Source organism: Mobula hypostoma, chromosome 11 (genome assembly GCF_963921235.1).
Source record: "Mobula hypostoma chromosome 11, sMobHyp1.1, whole genome shotgun sequence".
Classification (NCBI taxonomy): domain Eukaryota; kingdom Metazoa; phylum Chordata; class Chondrichthyes; order Myliobatiformes; family Myliobatidae; genus Mobula; species Mobula hypostoma.
This window is the reverse complement of record NC_086107.1, coordinates 86,123,151-86,142,942: the sequence shown is the minus strand read 5'-3', so window position 1 is coordinate 86,142,942 and position 19,792 is coordinate 86,123,151. Positions and strand designations below refer to the sequence as shown.

At 47.1% G+C, this 19,792-nt stretch overlaps 1 protein-coding gene across 3 annotated transcripts in view; it reads right to left on the bottom strand.

Moving 5' to 3' along the window:
* Positions 1-19,792, bottom strand: part of LOC134353889 (transmembrane protein 184B-like) — a 118,564-nt gene that overhangs the window by 58,865 nt on the left and 39,907 nt on the right. For all 3 annotated transcript variants that reach the window (XM_063062403.1, XM_063062402.1, XM_063062404.1), the window contains 2 exons: positions 10,421-10,654; positions 3,842-4,007 (listed from right to left, as the gene is read on the bottom strand). In XM_063062403.1, the coding sequence (XP_062918473.1) occupies positions 3,842-4,007; positions 10,421-10,654 (400 nt within the window). The remainder of the gene's footprint in view (positions 1-3,841; positions 4,008-10,420; positions 10,655-19,792) is intronic.

Genomic DNA, 19,792 nt, shown 5'->3' with positions numbered 1-19,792 from the left:
ATAATCACAGTCCCTACGCACGCCAGACATTCTCTCTTCTCCACTCTGCCATCGGGCAGAAGATACAAAAGCCCGAAAGCACGTCCCACCAGGCTAAAAGGCAGCTTCTACCCCGCTGTTATCAGACCCTTAAATGGACCTCCTGTACAATAAGAGCTCCGTTAACCCCACAATCTACCTCGTTATGACCTCGCACTTTGTTTACCTGCAGTTGTTTTTGTAGTTTCTACACTTTATTCTGCATTGTTATTGTTTTACCTTGTTCTACCTCAATTCACTGTATAATTATCTGATCTGTATGAACAGTATGCAAGACAAGGTTTTCAATGTATCTCAATACATGTGACAGTAATTAACAGATTCTAATGCAAGTGCCTGGACAAGGAGCTAGAGCTTTGTACTCAGCCCACGACAGCAACTGCTCCGGAATGACAGAACGTACAGGACGCAGTGAACACTGCCCAGTCCATCCCAGGCTAAGCACTTCCTCCCATCCAGCCCATCCGCACAGTGCACTGCTTCAGGAAAGCTAACAGTATCGTCAGTACATCTGCCAGCCCAGCCGTACCCTTTTAATTAGATTAGATTAGATTCAACTTTATTGTCATTGTGCCGAGTACAGAAACAAAGCCAATGAAATGCAGTTAACATGTGACCAGAAATGCAAAGAATAGTGTTATTTACAAAATAACTGCGAATAAGAAGTGCTACAGCACACAAATATGAAAGTACTGAGACAGTACAATATGGGTGCAATACTGCTTAGTGCTGTGATGTGAGGTTCAGCAGGGTCACAGCCTCAGGGAAGAAGCTCTTCCTGTGCCTGCTGGTGCGGGAGCGGAGGCTCCTGTAGTGCCTACCAGATTGGAGAGTAAAAAGTCCATGGTTAGGGTGAGATACATCCTTGATAATGCTTTGTGCCCTGCCCAGGCAGCGTTTATGGTAGATGTTCTCAACGGTAGGCAATTAGGTGTCGATAATCCGCTGGGCAGTTTTCACCACATGCTGGAGTGCTTTGCAGTCCGATACAGGACAATTGCCGTACCACACTGAGATGCAGTTGGTGAGTATGCTCTCACTGGTACAGCGGTAAAAGTCCGTCAGTATCCTGGGACAGAGGTGAGCTTTCTTGATGCTCCGCAGGAAATAAAGGCGCTATTGATCAGGATGGAGGAGTTCAAGGACCAGGTGAGATCCTCGGAAATGTGGACACCAAGGAATTCGAAGCTTGATACACGCTCCACAACAGATCTGTTGATTTAGATGGGGACGCGAGTGTGGCTCCTAGCATGCCTGAAGTCCACAATGATCTCCTTGGTCTTCTGGGTGTTAAGGGCCAGGCTGTTGTCAGCACACCATGCGGCCAGGTGCTGGACCTCATCCCTGTAGGCTGTCTCGTCATCCCCTCTGATCAGGCCAACCACTGTAATGTCGTCTGTGAACTTGATTATGGAGTTAGAACCATGTACAGGAACGCAGTCATAGGTGAAAAGGGAGTACAGAAGAGGGCTCAGCACACAGCCTTGAGGCATGCCGGTGTTTAGGGTGAGAGTGGAGGAGGAGAGGTTGTCTAACTTAACTGATTGCCGTCTGTTAGTCAGAAAGTCGCTTTCTAACAGGAAGTCTGTTAGTCAGGAAGTTTCTTCCTTCTCCTGAAAGATATAGAATGGCCAGACTCAAGAACAGTTTCTTCCCCACTGCTATCGGACATCACCCATGTACCAACACAACACAGGGCCCCACAATGAACTATGACCGGATAACCCTCTGAAACTTTCTGACAATGAATAAAAGTAGCCAGGACACAAGTGGGTACACAATTCAATAGGGTAGCGAAGGCCACAGATGGCAATGCTTGCCTATATTAGTCAAGGCACTGAGTTCAAGAGTTAGGAAGATGCACTGAAGCTTTATAAAACACCAGTTATGCCGCATTTGGAGTATTGCATTCAGGTCCAGTCACCCCTTTACGAGGACATGGAAACTACTGAGAGGATGCAGGAGAGGTTTACCAGGATATTGCCTCTGATACAAGGAGAGGTTGGACATTTTCTCTGGAGCAGCATAGGCTAAGGGGAAACCTGAAAGCTTGTAAATTTACGAGAGGCATAGAGGGGTATCTACCCCCCACCACCGGGGGGGCGGGGCGGTCTAATACTTACTAGACAGCTCTGTTGATTACCCCCCCACCTCTCACATTTAAAGTTGGAGGGGTTCAAAGGAGATGAGTGGGGCAGTTTTTTTTCCTAAAAAAATACGATTTTAAATATAGGGTAGTGGGTGCCGAGAGTGAACTGCCAGGGGTATTTGTGGGGGCAAATATAGTAGGCAACCCCCTCACCCGCATGAGATCGGTCTGCAGTTCCCGACCAACACAGGGAAGTCCTGACCAACACACAGAAGTACGACTCCCAGTGGGGCCAAACGCACAGCAAGCATAGACAGAAGGGCTGTCCACTGACTCCAAGTGGTCATATCTGACAAGCAACAAATATCATACAAACATCTCCTTTACATCCAGAGTTGCTCAGAGATTCAAGATTGTTTAATGTCATTTCTAATATACAAGTGTAAAGGAGAACTAAATAATTGTTACTCCAGATCTGATACAGCATATGAAATTGCACCAAGATATAGAACACTAATAAAAACACACAAGAAATATATATACACAAGATAACTTAAATAAATAGACTGACTGTATGCCCATGAAGTGACGCCAGGCATGGGAGTGTCTGTACATAAGGTGACTGACAGGAAATGATAAAAAGTAGTGGTGGTTGGGGTGTGGAGGGATGGGTTAGTGGGTGGAGGTGTTGATCAGCCTTGCCGCTTGGGGAAAGGAACTGTTTGAGTCTGGTTGTTCGGGACTGGAGGCAAGTCAACTGCGTTGAAAGGCTTGTGAATAAAATTGTCAGTGACAGAACACAGTCTCAATGAGCTGATCCTAGTCTCACTCTGAGCGGAGAGAACAGGGTGGAAGACTGTTGAGGCACTGGAAACATTAACATTGTGTGACAGATTTTAACATACATTTGAACGAGCAGAGGCCCTTGGTTCAATTCTCCAAACACTGCAGCACTGTCAGCACACCACAGTACACATCCTCATAGCCCAGTCCAGAATCCCAAGCACTGTGTTTCAAGCCGAACTGCTAGCAAAGGATTTGAACAAAATGACGCAGCTTGTTGCCTGACTCACTTCAGGGTAGAGAACTCTCAAGACTTTTATTATTATTAAAAGAAAAATGCAGAATGGTGGGTTAGTAGGTTTGCTGATGACACAAAGATTAATAATCGGGTTTCAACTTCCGTCGCCGATGTTCTGATGTATGTGACAAATAAAGCTAACCTTCAATAACTAAGATGGTGGCAAATAGGTAGTGTAATATTTAGCACCGATCGTGGTTCAACTCCCTCCACTGCCTCTAAGGACTTTGTACTTTCTCTCCATGACTGCGTGGGTTTCCTCTGGGTGCTCTGGTTTCCTCCCACATTGCAAAGGCATAATTTTGGGTTTGAGAGCTGTGGGCATGCTACGTCCGCAATACTTGCAAACTGCCCAGCACAATCCTTGCTAACTTGACGCAAACAACATTTCAGAAAAAAAATTATAAAGAATGCACGAAATTGGGGCTAGGTGGGTAGGGCACCGTGCTCAGCATGGACCGATGGGCCAAAGGTCCTGTATCCACATAATCATGTCTGGAGCAGCCTACTGGATTTTGCGGCTGCCGTATGAGATTTGAACTCGGGACCTTCGGGCTGCAGGTCCAGGGGTACAGCTCGCCCCGAGCACTAAGGTAGCAGGGGTGGATCCCGCAGTCAGCGCAGTGACCTACCCTCGTAGCAGTCTCGGACAGTGTTGAAGTAGACATAGTACTGGTCATTGGTGAAGAAGAGGAGGCTGAGCCAGGAGTCAAAAGCGTAGATCGGAACGATGAATAGGATTCTCACGATGTGGCGCTGCTCATTCGGCACGCTGTAACATCGAAGGTGCATGTAAATCTGCAAGAGAAGACAGACGGTTGTCAGCGCGAGGAACGGGAGAGCGAGAGGAGAGCCTCAAGTGGACGGGACTGGCTGGGCGCCTTTGTTTCTTCACAGCCAGATCAGATTAGCTTTATTTGTCACATCGAAACGTACAGTAAAATGTGTCGTTTGCATCAATACGAACCAGTGAGGATTGTGCTGGGCAGCCGGCAAGTATCACCAACCTAGCATGTCCACAACGCACAAACCCTGATCGTGTACCTTTGGACTGTGGGAGGAAACCACAGCACCCGGAGGAAACCCACACAGTCACAGGGAGAAAGTACAAACTCCTTACAGAGAGCAGCAGGAATCAAACCCCGATCTTGCAGCTGGCACTGTAACGCAACTGTCCTAACCACCAAATACAAGACCATAAAATATAGGAAGCCATTTGGCCCAATGGTTCTGCTCTGCCATTCCATCATGGCTGAACCATATCCTTCTCAGCCTTAAACTCCTGCCTTCTCCACAAATCCCTTCATGCCCTGACAAATCAAGAATCTATCAACCTCCATCTTAAGTACAACCAATGATCTGGCCTCCATAGGCACCTGTGGCAATGAATTCCACAGATTTGCCACTCTCTGACTGAAGAAATTTCTCATCTCTGTTCTAAATGGATGCCCCCCTATCCTGACGCTCTGCACATCCTCTCCACATCCACTTTACCTCAGCCTCTCGACGTTTGATAGGTTTCAATGAGATTCTCATCTCATTCTTCTGACTTCCAATGAGTACAGGCCCCAGGGGCAAACATACCTCATATGATAAGCCTTTCAATCCTTGAATCATTCTCATGAACCTCCTTTGAACCCTCTCCAATGTCAGCACATCCTTCCTTAGATAATGGGCCCAAAACTGCTCACAATACTCCAAGTGAGGCCTCACCAGTGCCTTATCAAGGCTCAACATTACATCCTTACTTTTACATTCTAGTCCTCTCAAAATAAATGTTAACATCGCATTTGCTTTCCTCACCACCAACTCAACCTGGAAATTAACCTTTAGGGAATCATGCACGAGGACTCCCAAGGCCCTTTGTGCCTCAGATTGCTTAATTTTCTCTCCATCTAGAAAATAGTCTACCTTTTACTTCTTCTACCAAAGTGCATGACCATATACTTCCCAACACACCATTCCATTTGTCACTTCTTTGCCCATTCTCTTAATCTGTCTGTCCTTCGGTAGCCTCTCTACTTCCTCAACACTACTTGCCTCTCCAGCTATCTTCATCTCATCTGCAAACTCGGCCACAAAGCCATCAACTCCGTAATCCAAATAATTAACATATAACATTAAAAAAAAGCGATCCCAACACAGACCACTGTGGAACACCACAAGTCACCAGCTGCCAACAAGAAAAGGCTTCTTTTATTTCCACTCTCTGCCTCCTACCAATCAGTCAATGCTCTGTCCATGCTAGTATCTTTCCTGTAATACATGGGATCTTAACTTGTGAAGCTGCCTCATGTGTGACACCTTGTCAAAGGCCTGCTGAAAATCCAAGTACTGTTTCTCATTTGTCTATCCTGCTTGTTATTTCTTCAAAGAATACCAACAGATTTGTCAGGCAAGATTTTCCCTTGAGGAAACCATGCTGACTACAGCACATTTTAGCATCTTCCTCCAAGTACCCTGAAACAACATCCTTAACAATCAACTTCAATTTCTTTCCAGCCACTGAGTTCAAACTAACTGGCCTATAATCTCCTTTCTTCTGCCTCTCTCCCTTCTTGGTGTGTGATATTTGTAATCTTCCAGTCTTCTAGAACCATTCCATAAGATCATTACTAATGCCTCCCCAATCTCTTCAGCCGCCCCTTTCAGAACCCTGGGGCTTAAAGTCATCTGGTCCAGATGACTTAACCACCTTCAGACCTTTCAGTTTCCCCAAAAACCTTCTCCCTACTAATGGCAATTTCAATCAATTCTGCCCCCGACACACTCGAACTTCCAGCATACTGGTATTTCCTTCCATAGTGAAAACTGAGGCAATTATTTATTCTGCCAATTCCTCACTCCCCATTACTACCTCTCCAGCATCATTTTCCTGTGGTCTGATATCCACTCTTACACTATATATCTGAAGAAAGTTTTGGCATCCTCTAATATTATTGGCTAGCTTATTCCAACTTTGACTTTTTAAGTTGCCTTCTGCTGATTTTTAAAAGCTTTCCAATCCTCTAATTTTTCACTAATTTTTGCTCTATTATATGTCCTCTCTTTGGCTTTTATGTTGGCTTTGAATTCTTTCATAAGCCATAATAGCATCATCTGCCTTTAGAATACTACTGCATCCTTGGGCTGTATCTATACTGTGCCTTCCAAATTGCTCCCAGAAACTCTGGTCATTGCTGGGCTGCCATCATCTCTGCTAGTGTTTCCTTCCAATCAAATTTGGGCCAGCACCTCTCTCATGCCTCTGTAATTCCCTTTACTCACTGTTTTACTGAAACACCCAACTTTAGCTTCTCCTTCTCAAACTGCAGGGTGAATTCTATATTATGATCACTGGTCTCCTAATGTTTCCTTTACTTAAGCGCCCTAATCAAATCAGGTTCATTGCATAACACCCAGTTATAACACTATGAAAAAAAAATTTCCTTAATTTTGAAACTCTTTCTCAATGGTGGTGAGGGGTGGTCCGAATTTCCGAGAAGAGGCCAGTTGTGGAGGGTGGTCCTGACAGAGGCCCAGGCATCAGATGGGAGCCTGAGCCTGCGAGTGCGCTGTAGACTGAAGGGAAAGACTGCCTGTCCAGGAGTGAGGTAGGTGTGCATGTACGTGCGTGTGTTTTGCCATGTGCTGTGTTCTGCGAACATTGCTGGCATTGGAATATGTGGCCACACTTGTGGGCTGCCCCACAGCATATCCTCGAATATGCTGGCTGTCAACAGATTTCACCGACAACACGCTGGAGGAACTCAGCAGGTCGGTCAGGTCGGACACCCTTTGTCAGAATTCTGGCCCGAAACATTGACTGATCATTTCCACAGATGCTGCCCAACCGGCTGAGTTCCTCCAGCGTGTTGTGAGTGTTGCTTTGACCCCAGCATCTGCAGAGTATTTTGTGTGAACACATTTCACTGTACGTTTCAATGTACTGTACATGTGATACAGCTGTATCTGAGTGGCCCATTCTCGCTCGATTTCTGTTTGCAGGGCACTAGTGAATCAGGTTTGTCTGTCTAATGGAAACAAACATCAAACAGAAGATTGGCAGATACGACTCTGTTACCCAGGAAGCCAGTTTTAGACAGGGTGACTACCACAACAGATCCTGTCCCTGACCACATCCGCCCTCCTCAATAAAGAACAAGGCATCTACTTGGCTGCCTGGAACACAGGCTTGGCCAGGAGACAGCACTACAAAAACTGTGCACGTCTTGCTGGTGTGAATGCTGTTGCCCAGCAACCAGTTTCTAGGGGCAACGTCAGTGGCACTCCATCACAATGGCTGCCGACATTAGCTCGTCAGGTTGGGAGAGAGTGAATCACACGACATAGGAGCAGAAAAAGGCCATTTGGCCCATCAAGTCTGTTACATCATGCTATCACAGCTGACTATCCCACTCAACCCCATTCTTCAGTCTTCCCCATATAACCTTTGACTCCCTTACTAATCAAGAATCAATTAATCTGCACTTCAAGTATATTTAATCGTCTTGGCTTCCACAGCCGTCTGTGGCAATGAATTCCACAGATTAACTATACTCTGGCTAAAGAAGTTCCTCCTCAGCTCTGCTTTGAATGGGACATCCCTCTATTTTGAGGCTGTGCTCTCTGGTCCTAGACTCCTCGCACTATAGGAAACATCCTCCCCACATCCACTCTGTCCAGGCTTTCAATGTTCGATAGGTTTCAATGAGATCACCTTCCCCCGTTCTACTGAACTCCATCAAGTACAGGCACAGAGCCACGAAATGCTCCTCATATGTTAACCCTTTCATTCACAGGATTATTCTCATGAACCCCTTCTGAACACTCTCCAAAGGCAGCACATCCTTTCTTAGACATGGGGTCCAAAAACTGTTCACAATACCGCAAATGTGGTCTGTCCAAAGCCTTAGCATTACACCTTTGCTTTTATATTCCGGCCCTCTTGAAATGAACATAAACATTGTGCCTGTGAGAAATAAAACTAATTGTTAAATACATCGAAACAGAGGAAACCCACTTGGTCAAGGGATGAACGTGCAAACTCCTTACAGGCAGCAAAGGAAACTGAACTCCAATTCTCTGATCACTGACACTGAAGTTTTATACTGACTGCTACACTACCATGATGGGTGCCTGGAACATGCAGCCAGGGAAGAGGGTGGAAGCAGATCCGAAAATGGTATTGAGGAATATTCAATGAACTCTTAACAGCAGCATAAAACGTTGGAGGAAGGAGGAACACCTATGTCGGACATTTGCACAGATAGGGAATGGAGACACACAGACCACAGGCAACACACACAAAATGCTAGAGGAACTCAGCAGGTCAGGCAACATTTGGAACGGAATAAAGAGCCAACATTTCGGGCTGAGACCCTTCATCAGGACCGGAGAGAAAAGTGTGCAGAAGCCAAAATGAGAAAGTGAGAGTCAGGGATGAACTAAGACAGTGCAAAGGTTGTTGTACAGATCAAATCTCTACACAGTAACTTGGTGTTGTGATTAGTGCAGGCATCGTGGGCTGTAGATCCTGTTCCTGTGCTCCACTGATCCACACTCACTGGCCACTTCATTAGATACATCGGTACTCCTGCTCGTTCTAATGCAAATATCTCATCAGCCCATCATATGGCTGCAACTCAATGTAGAAAAGCATGCAGACATGGTCAAGAGGTTCAGTTGTTACTCAGACCAAACATCAGACTGGGGAAGAATATGATCCAAGTGACTTTGACTGTGGAATGATTGTTGGTGCCAGACAGGGTGGTTTGAGTATCTCAGAAACTGCTGATCTCCTGGGATTTTCAGTCTCTAGAGTTTAGAGATAATGGTGCAAAAAGCAAAACATCGAGTGAGTGGCAGTTCAGTGGGTGAAACGCCTTGTTAATGAGAGAGGTCAGAGGAGAATGGCCAGAGTGGCTCAGGCTGACAGGAAGGTGACAGTAACTCAAATAACCACACGTTATAACAGTGGTGTGCAGAAGAGCATCTCTGAATGCACATGTTGACCCTTGAAGTGGATTGCCTACAGCAGAGGACCATACTGAGACCATCCTGTGCCTTATAAAGTGGCCACTGAGTGTATGTTCCATGTTCCAAATGCTCTGCTAATTGACAGAGGAATCTTTGAAATATATTTGTTGTCAGTGACAAAGTCAGCAAGGAACAGATGGCTAGATGGCTGGCGGGGGGGGGTTTCTTCACCCAGTCTTGAATGGCTGCTAAAGCCGCTTCCTACAACCGAGAAATGTTTTCACTCGCTTTGCTGAACAGAGGAGTGAACAGAAGCTCAGCAGGCTGATATCACACAGAGGAGCTGCTCACCAGAGCTTGCTGTGATTCTGGGCTCTGCCTTGTTACTGCGGGTGTGGAACTTGTGCAGGGGCTGGGGTGGGTCGGGGGCGGGGGGAATATCACCGTCAGCAAAGGAAGCCATCACTTCAATTAATCAATTAAAATTTGGGTGAGAAAGTGAAAGCATTGGTCACATCAGGTCTTACTGAAAAGGCATTACCCAACAAAACCACTTAGACTCTTGAACAGATTCTTGTATGATGAGATAGTCTCTTGGCCTCACAATCAAACTCATTACGATCTTCCTCTTTTCATTTTCCTGCACTTCTTCAGTAGCTTTTACTCCTTATTCTGCATTCTGTTATTGCTTTACCTTGTTCTGCCTCAGTGCACTGTGTAATGATCCGATCTGTGTGAACAGTATGCAATACAGGTTTTTCACTGTGTCTCAGTACATGTGAGAATAGTTTCTTCCCACTGTCTCTGTATCTCACATTCCCTCAGTAAAGCGGCCATCTCCCATCAAGGACCTCTACCATCTCAGATATTCTCTCTTCTCCCTTCACCAACTGGGGAAAAGACGAAATTGGGCCTGAAAGCACATCCCACCAGCTTCCAAACCACTCTTTGTTATAGGAGTCTTAAATGGATTTCGTGTACAATAAGACAGACTCATGGCCTCACAATCCACCTCATTATGATCTTGGACTTGTTTACCTGCACTTTTTGATTAGCTTTTACACTCTATTCTGCATTGTTATTGTTTTACTGATCAGTGCACTGTGTAATGGTTCCATTGGTAAAAAAAAACAGCATGCAGTTTATGGTTAAAATGCAGGTAGATGGGACTAGGCTAGCACAGACAAGATGGACCAAATGGCTTACTTCGGTGCTGTAATGTTTCATGACTATGAACACCCTCGCACCCTCACCTGCTGGCAGGTTATAAGCAGCGCTGTCCATACGAAGAACCCGGAGACGCCCTGGGCTGCCGTGGTCATCAGGAAAATCGGCTGCTCCAATGGGGTGGGGGTGTCGGGCATCCACGAGACACTGGGGCTGGCCACGGTGGTGGCAGAGCTGAGCTTGGGAGCCACCATGGCCGCGGAGAAGGTGGCGACACCAGTGGAGGTCTCGTTGTTGTTCTCAAGCGGCCTGCCGTTCATCTGACAGAGAATCAGAATTAGGGTTATTACCACTGACAAATGTCCAGAAATTTGTTGTTTTGTGGCAGCATTACAGTGCAATACATAAAATCACTACAGTTACAATAAGAAAAACAAAGAATAAACAGCAAAAGGATTGTAAATTAGTGAGGTAGTGTTCATGGGCCATTCAGAAATCAGAAATGAAGAAACTGTTCCTAAAGCATTAAATGTGCCCTTCCTGATGGTAATATGAGAAGAGGGCATGTCCTGGGTGACGAAGCTCCCAGTGATGCATGTCATCTTCTCAAGGCATCAACTTTTGAAGATGTCCTCGATGGTGGAGAGGCTCATGCCTATGATGGAATTAGCTGAATCTACAACCCACTGGAGCTTTTTGTCAATCTGTGCATTGAAGCCTCCATACCAGACGGTGATGCAGCCAGTCAGAATGCTCTCCACCGTACATCTGTAGAAATTTGCTGGGATCTTTGGTGACATACCAAATCTCCTCAAACTCTTAATGAAGTATAGCCACTGGGGTGCCTCTGTCATGATTGCATCAACAGGTTGGGCCCCAAGGAAAAAATCTTTAGATGTTGGCGCCCAGGAACTTGAAGCCTCTTGCCCTTTCCACTACTGACCCCTCGATGAGGACCGGTGAGGTCTCCCAACTTCTTCCTTTCATGAGAAAGGGACAGACAGCATGGAGGTGCAGAGGGAAGGGCTGGTGCGAACAAGACCAGAAAGGGAGACGGGGGTGGGGGGGAAAGAACCAAAATTAAAGGAGCTAAAGGAAGGTAATTAGCAAAAACCAAGAACACACTGACATAACACATGACACAAAAAGATTCTTAAGATTAGCTGTTCCCTAAAACAACACGGCACTCAGAGGTAGTCCCTCCCAACTTGGGACGTCCCCAATTTCTTTCAGTGTTGTTTTGCAAGAAATACAGCTCATGACAATCACACAAAATGCTGGAGGAACTCAGCAGGTCAGGCAGCATCTACAGAAAGGAATGAACAGTCAACATTTCAGGCCAAGAACCTTCATCAGGACTGGAAAGAGGGAAAAGACAGGATATGAAGGTGGTGGGAGTGAAGGGAGGGGATTGAGTACGAGCTGTCAGTTGAGAGGGAAGGTGGGTGGGTGAGGGAGGAATGAAGTGAGAAGCTGGGAGGTGACAGGAGCACAGGTGAAGGGCTGAAGGAGGAATCTAATGGGAGAGAAGAACAGGCCATGGGAGAAAGGAAAGGGGGCGAGGAACCAGAGGGAAGTGATGGGCAGGTGAGGAAATGAGAATGGGTGAGGGGGAACCAGAATGGGGAATGGGAAAAGAGAAGTATGGGGGAAAAGAGAAGTGTGGGGGCAAAGGAGGAAGAAATTACAAGTTATAGAAATCAGTGTTCACGCCACCATAGTGGTGATAACCCAGACAGAATACAAGGTGTTGGTGCCTCCAACCAGAGAGTGGCCTCATTATGACAGTAGAGGAGACCATGGGCAGACAGATCCGAACGGGAACGGGAATGGGAAGTTAAACTGAAATGGGTAGCCACCGGGAGATTCTGTCTTTTGCTGGAGACTAAGCAAAAGTATTCAATGAGTGGTTCCTCCAGTCTAAGCCAGAATCCTCCTGCATGCCGACAACGCTCGCACACAGTCTAAGGATCACCTCAAAAAGGAGGAGAAAGATCCAGACGTTGAGGGGGGCAGTAAGGCCACCTGAAGGGCCTCGGCCCAAAAACGTCGCCTGTTTACTCCTTTCCATAGTTGCTGAGTTCCTCCAGCATTTTGATTCCCAGTGTTAGCAGAATCTCATGTTTATGACTTGCAGCTGATGACAACCTCACGCACAACAGCAATGTGACAAAAACAGATGACTTGGCCGTTAAGAGGTGCCGGTTGAGAGGAAAACATTGGCAGTGTCACCAGGGAGAAGCTGCCTGCTCTTAAAAACAGAGCTGTCCGTGCTAATACAAGCTGCTACACTTCAGGAGGACTGAAGTTTATCAGTCAAACATATTGGTACTTCAGTTGGGATGAGGAGGGGAGATTTGACAGATGTACACAAACTTATGAGGGGTATTGAAAGGATAAATGCAAGCAAGCTTTTTCCCCACTGAGCTTGGATGGAAGTACAACTAGAGGTCATGGGTATGGGGGTGAAAGGTGAAAAGTTTAAGGGAAGCGCGAAGGGAAACGTCTTCATTCAGAGTGGCAAGAGTGTGGAATGGGCTGCCAACCCAAATGGAGCATGCATGTTTGATTTCAACATTTAAGAGGAGTTTGGATAGGTACATGGATGGCAGAGGTATGGAGGGCCATGGTCTGGGTGCAGGTCAATGGAACTAGACCGTTTAAATAGTCTGCATGGACTAGATGGGCCAAAGGGCCTGTTTCTGTGCTGTACTTGTCTATGACTATTCAGACTTGGGATTTCACAGCACTAGAGCCCGGCAGAGTTCTTATGCTCCCAACCCGTAGGCAGGAGTTGGAGGAGCAGAGCATGTGGACACAGTGAGGCAGAGTTAAGTAGCCCCAATTCATGTTTAATTATCATTCAACCACACAAAACTATATGGCTAAATAAAACTTCGTTCCTTTGGGGCTAAGATGCAAAACACAGTACATATAGTCACACAGCATAGTCACAAAATAATATTTGCATAAGTCCCTGACTGGCATAGCCTGAAGATTGATTGTACATGCGATGTTGTCCTGGAGCCACGTTTCCACAAGAACAAGCATGCAGCAGTTCCTCATCTCCCACAGTTGCCAATGAGGGCAATCCAGCTGGTCTTCACCGCCTCTTAGGAAGGTGAAATTGAAAAAGTTTCTGCAAACCTTCACATTCCAAGTTTGATCAGAAGCCCACAAACTTCTGGCTCCTTAACCTACCGAGACATATTCAGCAAGGCTAGCTGTTGGTGACTTCAAGTCGACAATATGTGGAATTATAGAGGCACTAAACGGCGACTCCTTTGCTTGCATCTTCAGAAACAGCTCTATTTCCATTTTTAATATCTCTATTTTTCCCTTTCAGGGTTCTTTTGAAGACCCTGACCTGGAGTTACACACTGACTTCAGTTCTTTGTGGGAACCGCTCTCGGGGTGTGACAGCTGGCCATTATCTGACATGCCAAGGGCGCACTCTAAGAGCTTGGCTCATCTTTGGAGGTCTCAGGGGATCTCGGGGCTCTGGAGACAGGCGGATCGAAGGTCAATGCCCCAGACCGGTATGTCGTGGGCATTGACCTGGGATCTTTGGGCACAGAGCTCAAAAAAAGCGACATAACAGACCTTTAACATTGTAAACCAGCAAGTTGTTTGTTATCTCTCCCCTCTCGCTGTGAAACGGAGTAATCTCTTTCTCCCTTATTAGGTATGTCGAATACCCGGTGAACGCATAGTCTTTGGGGTACTGCAAGTCTGTGTCTTTGCTGTTGCTTTGCTGCACACTTGAGTGCTCGGTGGTGGATGCCGATGCTTTTTTTTTTGCCAGTGGGGGGAGGAGGGATCATTGCTTGCTGCCGTTTATGCACAGGAGGGAAGGGAGCTGGGGGGGGTAAGACTTTGGGGTTCTAACATTTAACTGTCATTCATTCTTTGGGGGCACTCCTCTGTTTTTGTGGATGGTTGTGAAGAAAAAGCATTTCAGGATGTATATTGTATACATTTCTCTGACATTAAATATACCTTTGAAACCTTTTCTGGTGATGATAACATGAGATCACCCTCAGGACTCAAGAGTCAGAAGAGGCTGCGGCTTCAAAGCTATTCCACGAACCTGCGCACAAACATGCAGAACCACACTCCCTAGTGAGGCAGTTTGGGAGGACTGCATTCAGGAGAGAGAAAGCTTAGTCTGTGCTCCTGGGAGGTCAGAAAACAAGTGGCCAGGATATTGTCCTGACTAATACTGTATATATCATAGCACATAGAATAGTACAGCACAGTACAGGCCCTTTGGCCCACAGTGTTGTGCCAACCCTTAAACCCTGCCTCCCATATAACCCCCCACCTTAAATTCCTCCATATACCTGTCTAGTAGTCTCTTAAATTTCACTAGTGTATCTGCCTCCACCACTGACTCAGGCAGTGCATTCCACGCACCAACCACTCTCTGAATTAAAAACCTTCCTCTAATATCCCCCTTGAACTTCCCAGCACTCCTTCATATCACATCCAAAAACTTCCTGATATAAATAGTGTGATGCATGCACACTTCTCCCCTCTCTGGTTGGGTGAGACTACAACTAGAGGTCATTGGTTTAAGGTGGAAAAATGATATACTGAAGGGGTACTTCTTCACTCAGAGGGTGGGGAGAGAGTGAGGTGAGCTGCCAGCAGAAATGGCAGACGCAGGCTCAATTGTAACATCTGAGAGAGATGGGGACAGGTACATAGACGGAAGGAATATATTGGGCTCTGAACCAGATGCAGGTAGACAGGACTAAGCACAAGACCAGGGTAGCATGGGCTAGATGGGCTGAAGGGCCGGCTTGCATGCTTTAGTGCTGTATGATTGATAATCACATTCAGCTTATTGTCCAGCAGACCTCCTCTCTCAGTGAAATGGCAACCTCACTTCAGAAAGCACATCACTGCTTGTTAGCCCAAGGGCATTATATAAACTGCCAATGTTAAACTCTTCATTACCGGTGGTTTCGAGTTCGGCAATGATGTACCAACAGCAAGAGACAAAATAGTCAGCTGGTAATCCTGCACAAGAATGATTTCAGGAGAGTGTTAGGAGGACAAAGATTTAAAGTGAGAGGGGGCATTCAACAGGGGTTTTTACAGGGCAAGTTTTTTTCAAATAAAAGGCAAGGTGATGGGTGTCTGAAATGTACTCTCAGAATGGCAATGGAAGCAACTACAAAAGAGGCGTTTAAAAGCTGGAAGAACTCAGCAAGTCCGGCAGCATCCATGGAGGGGAATAAACAGTCCATGCTTTAGACAGAGACCCATTACCAGTCCAAATGGAATCAGTGAATGGCAGTTACCAGATGCCCGAATTATCTTAAGACCATACAATATAGGAGCAGAATTAAGCCATTTGGCCCATGAAGACTGCTCCACCATTCCATCATGACTGATTTATTATCCTTATCAACCCCATTCTCCTGTCTTCTCTCTGTAACTTTTGATGCCCTGACTAATCAAGAAGCTATCAACCCCGGTTTTAAATATACCCAATGACTTAGCATCCATGGCCGTCTTTAGAAATGAATTCCACAGATTAGACACCTTCTGATAAAAGAAATTCCTTTTCATCTCTGTTCTAAAAGGACAGCCATCTATTCTGAGGTTGTGACCTCTGGTTCGAGACTTCCCAACTATAGGAAACCATCTCCACATCCACTCCATCTAGGGCTTTCAATATTCTTAAAAGTTGCTGGTGAACGCAGCAGGCCAGGCAGCACCTCTAGGAAGAGGTGCAGTCGACGTTTCAGGCCGAGACCCTTCGTCAGGACTAACTGAAGGAAGAGTGAGTAAGGGATTTGAAAGTTGGAGGGGGAGGTGGAGATCCAAAATGATAGGAGAAGACAGGAGGGGGAGGGATGGAGCCAAGAGCTGAACAGGTGATGGGCAAAAGGGATACGAGAGGATCATGGGACAGGAGGTCCAGGAAGAAAGACAAGGCGGGGGGGGTGACCCAGAGGATGGGCAAGGGGTATATTCAGAGGGACAGAGGGAGAAAAAGGAGAGTGAGAAAGAATGTGTGTATAAAAATAAGTAACAGACGGGGTACGAGGGGGAGGTGGGGCATTAGCGGAAGTTAGAGAAGTCGATGTTCATGCCATCAGGTTGGATGCTACCCAGATGGAATATAAGGTGTTGTTCCTCCAACCTGAGTGTGGCTTCATCTTTACAGTAGAGGAGGCCATGGATAGACATGTCAGAATGGGAATGGGATGTGGAATTAAAATGTGTGGCCACTGGGAGATCCTGCTTTCTCTGGCGGACAGAGCGTAGATGTTCAGCAAAGCGGTCTCCCAGTCTGCGTCGGGTCTCGCCAATATATAAAAGGCCACATCGGGAGCACCGGACGCAGTATATCACCCCAGCCGACTCACAGGTCAAGTGTTGCCTCACCTGGAAGGACTGTTTGGGGCCCTGAATGGTGGTAAGGGAGGAAGTGTAAGGGCATGTGTAGCACTTGTTCCACTTACACAGATAAGTGCCAGGAGGGAGATCAGTGGGGAGGGATGGGGGGGACGAATGGACAAGGGAGTTGCGTAGGGAGCGATCCCTGCAGAATGCGGGGGGGGGGGGAGGGAAAGATATGCTTAGTGGTGGGATCCCGTTGGAGGTGGCGGAAGTTACGGAGAATAATATGTTGGACCCGGAGGCTGGTGGGGTGGTAGGTGAGGACCAGGGGAACCCTATTCCTAGTGGGGTGGCGGGAGGATGGAGTGAGAGCAGATGTACGTGAAATGGGGGAGATGCGTTTAAGAGCAGAGTTGATAGTGGAGGAAGGGAAGCCCCTTTCTTTAAAAAAGGAAGACATCTCCCTCGTCCTAGAATGAAAAGCCTCATCCTGAGAGCAGATGCGGCAGAGACGGAGGAATTGCGAGAAGGGGATGGCATTTTTGCAAGAGACAAGGTGAGAAGAGGAATAGTCCAGATAGCTGTGAGAGTCAGTAGGCTTATAGTAGACATCAGTGGATAAGCTGTCTCCAGAGACAGAGACAGAAAGATCTAGAAAGGGGAGGGAGGTGTCGGAAATGGACCAGGTAAACTTGAGGGCAGGGTGAAAGCTGGAGGCAAGTTAATAAAGTCAACGAGTTCTGCATGCGTGCAGGAAGCAGCGCCAATGCAGTCGTCGATGTAGCGAAGAAAAAGTGGGGGACAGATACCAGAATAGTTACGGAACATAGATTGTTCCACAAACCCAACAAAAAGGCAGGCATAGCTAGGACCCATACGGGTGCCCATAGCTACACCTTTAGTTTGGAGGAAGTGGGAGGAGCCAAAGGAGAAATTATTAAGAGTAAGGACTAATTCCGCTAGATGGAGCAGAGTGGTGGTAGAGGGGAACTGATTAGGTCTGGCATCCAAAAAGAAGCGTAGAGCTTTGAGACCTTCCTGATGGGGGATGGAAGTATATAGGGATTGGACATCCATGGTGAAAATAAAGCGGTGGGGGCCAGGGAACTTAAAATCATCGAGAAGTTTAAGAGAGTGAGAAGTGTCACGAACATAGGTCGGAAGGGATTGAACAAGGGGGGATAAAACCGTGTCGAGGTATGCAGAAACGAGTTCGGTGGGGCAGGAGCAAGCTGAGACAATAGGTCGGCCAGGACAGGCAGGTTTGTGGATCTTGGGTAGGAGGTAGAAACTGGAAGTGCGAGGTGTGGGAACTATAAGGTTGGTAGCAGGTTAGTACCCCACGAAGGAGCACCAGGCCATTGTCTCCCACACCATCACCGACTTTATCTGCTCAGGGGATCTCCCATCCACTGCTACCATGGGTCCTAGCTGTGCCTGCCTTTTTGTTGGCTTTGTGGAACAATCTATGTTCCGTGCCTATTCTGGTATCTGTCACCCACTTTTCCTTCGCTACATCGATGACTGCATTGGCTCTGCTTCCTGCACGCATGCAGAACTCGTTGACTTTATTAACTTTGCCTCCAACTTTCACCCTGCCCTCAAGTTTACCTGGTCCATTTCCGACACCTCCCTCCCCTTTCTAGATCTTTCTGTCTCTGTCTCTGGAGACAGCTTATCCACTGATGTCTACTGTAAGCCTACTGACTCTCACAGCTATCTGGACTATTCCTCTTCTCACCCTGTCTCTTGCAAAAACGCCATCCCCTTCTCGCAATTCCTCCGTCTCCGCCGCATCTGCTCTCAGGATGAGGCTTTTCATTCTAGGACAAGGGAGATGTCTTCCTTTTTTAAAGAAAGGGGCTTCCCTTCCTCCACTATCAACTCTGCTCTTAAACGCATCTACCCCATTTTACGTACATCTGCTCTCACTCCATCCTCCCGCCACCCAACTAGGAATAGGGTTCCCCCGGTCCTCACCTACCACCCCACCAGCCTCCAGGTCCAACATATTATTCTCCGTAACTTGCGCCACCTCCAACGGGATCCCACCACTAGCACATCTTTCCCTTCCCCCCCCCTACATTCTGCAGGGATCGCTCCCTACGCAACTCCCTTGTCCATTCGTCCCCCCCATCCCTCTCCACTGATCTCCTTCCTGGCACTTATCCGTGTAAGCGGAACAAGTACTACACATGCCCTTACACTTCCTCCCTTACCACCATTCAGGGCCCCAAACAGTCCTTCCAGGTGAGGCAACACTTCACCTGTGAGTCGGCTAGGGTGACATACTGCGTCCGGTGCTCCCAATGTGGTCTTTTATATATTGGCGAGACCCGACGCAGACTGGGAGACCGCTTTGCTGAACATCTACGCTCTGTCCGCCAGAGAAAGCAGGATCTCCCAGTGGCCACACATTTTAATTCCACATTCCATTCCCATTCTGACATGTCTATCCACGGCCTCCTCTACTGTAAAGATGAAGCCACACTCAGGTTGGAGGAACAACACCTTATATTCCGTCTGGGTAGCCTCCAACCTGATGGCATGAACATTGACTTCTCTAACTTCCGCTAAGGCCCCACCTCCCCCTCGTACCCCATCTGTTACTTATTTTTATACACACATTCTTTCTCTCACTCTCCTTTTTCTCCCTCTGTCCCTCTGAATATAACCCTTGCCCATCCTCTGGGTCTCCCCCCGCTACCTTGTCTTTCTTCCCAGACCTCCTGTCCCATGATCCTCTCGTATCCCCTTTTGCCTATCACCTGTCCAGCTCTTGGCTCCATCCCTCCCCCTCCTGTCTTCTCCTATCATTTTGGATCTCCCCCTCCCCCTCCAATTTTCAAATCTCTTACTCACTCTTCCTTCAGTTAGTCCTGACGAAGGGTCTCGGCCTGAAACGTCGACTGCACCTCTTCCTAGAGATGCTGCCTGGCCTGCTGCGTTCACCAGCAACTTTGATGTGTGTTGCTTGAATTTCCAGCATCTGCAGAATTCCTGTTGTTTGCCTTTCAATATTCTGTTCCCTTCAATATGAGGAAAGTGGAACCTAGGCCAAGTTCAAAGAAACAGTGGCTCCACCCTACTCCCATTTCAAA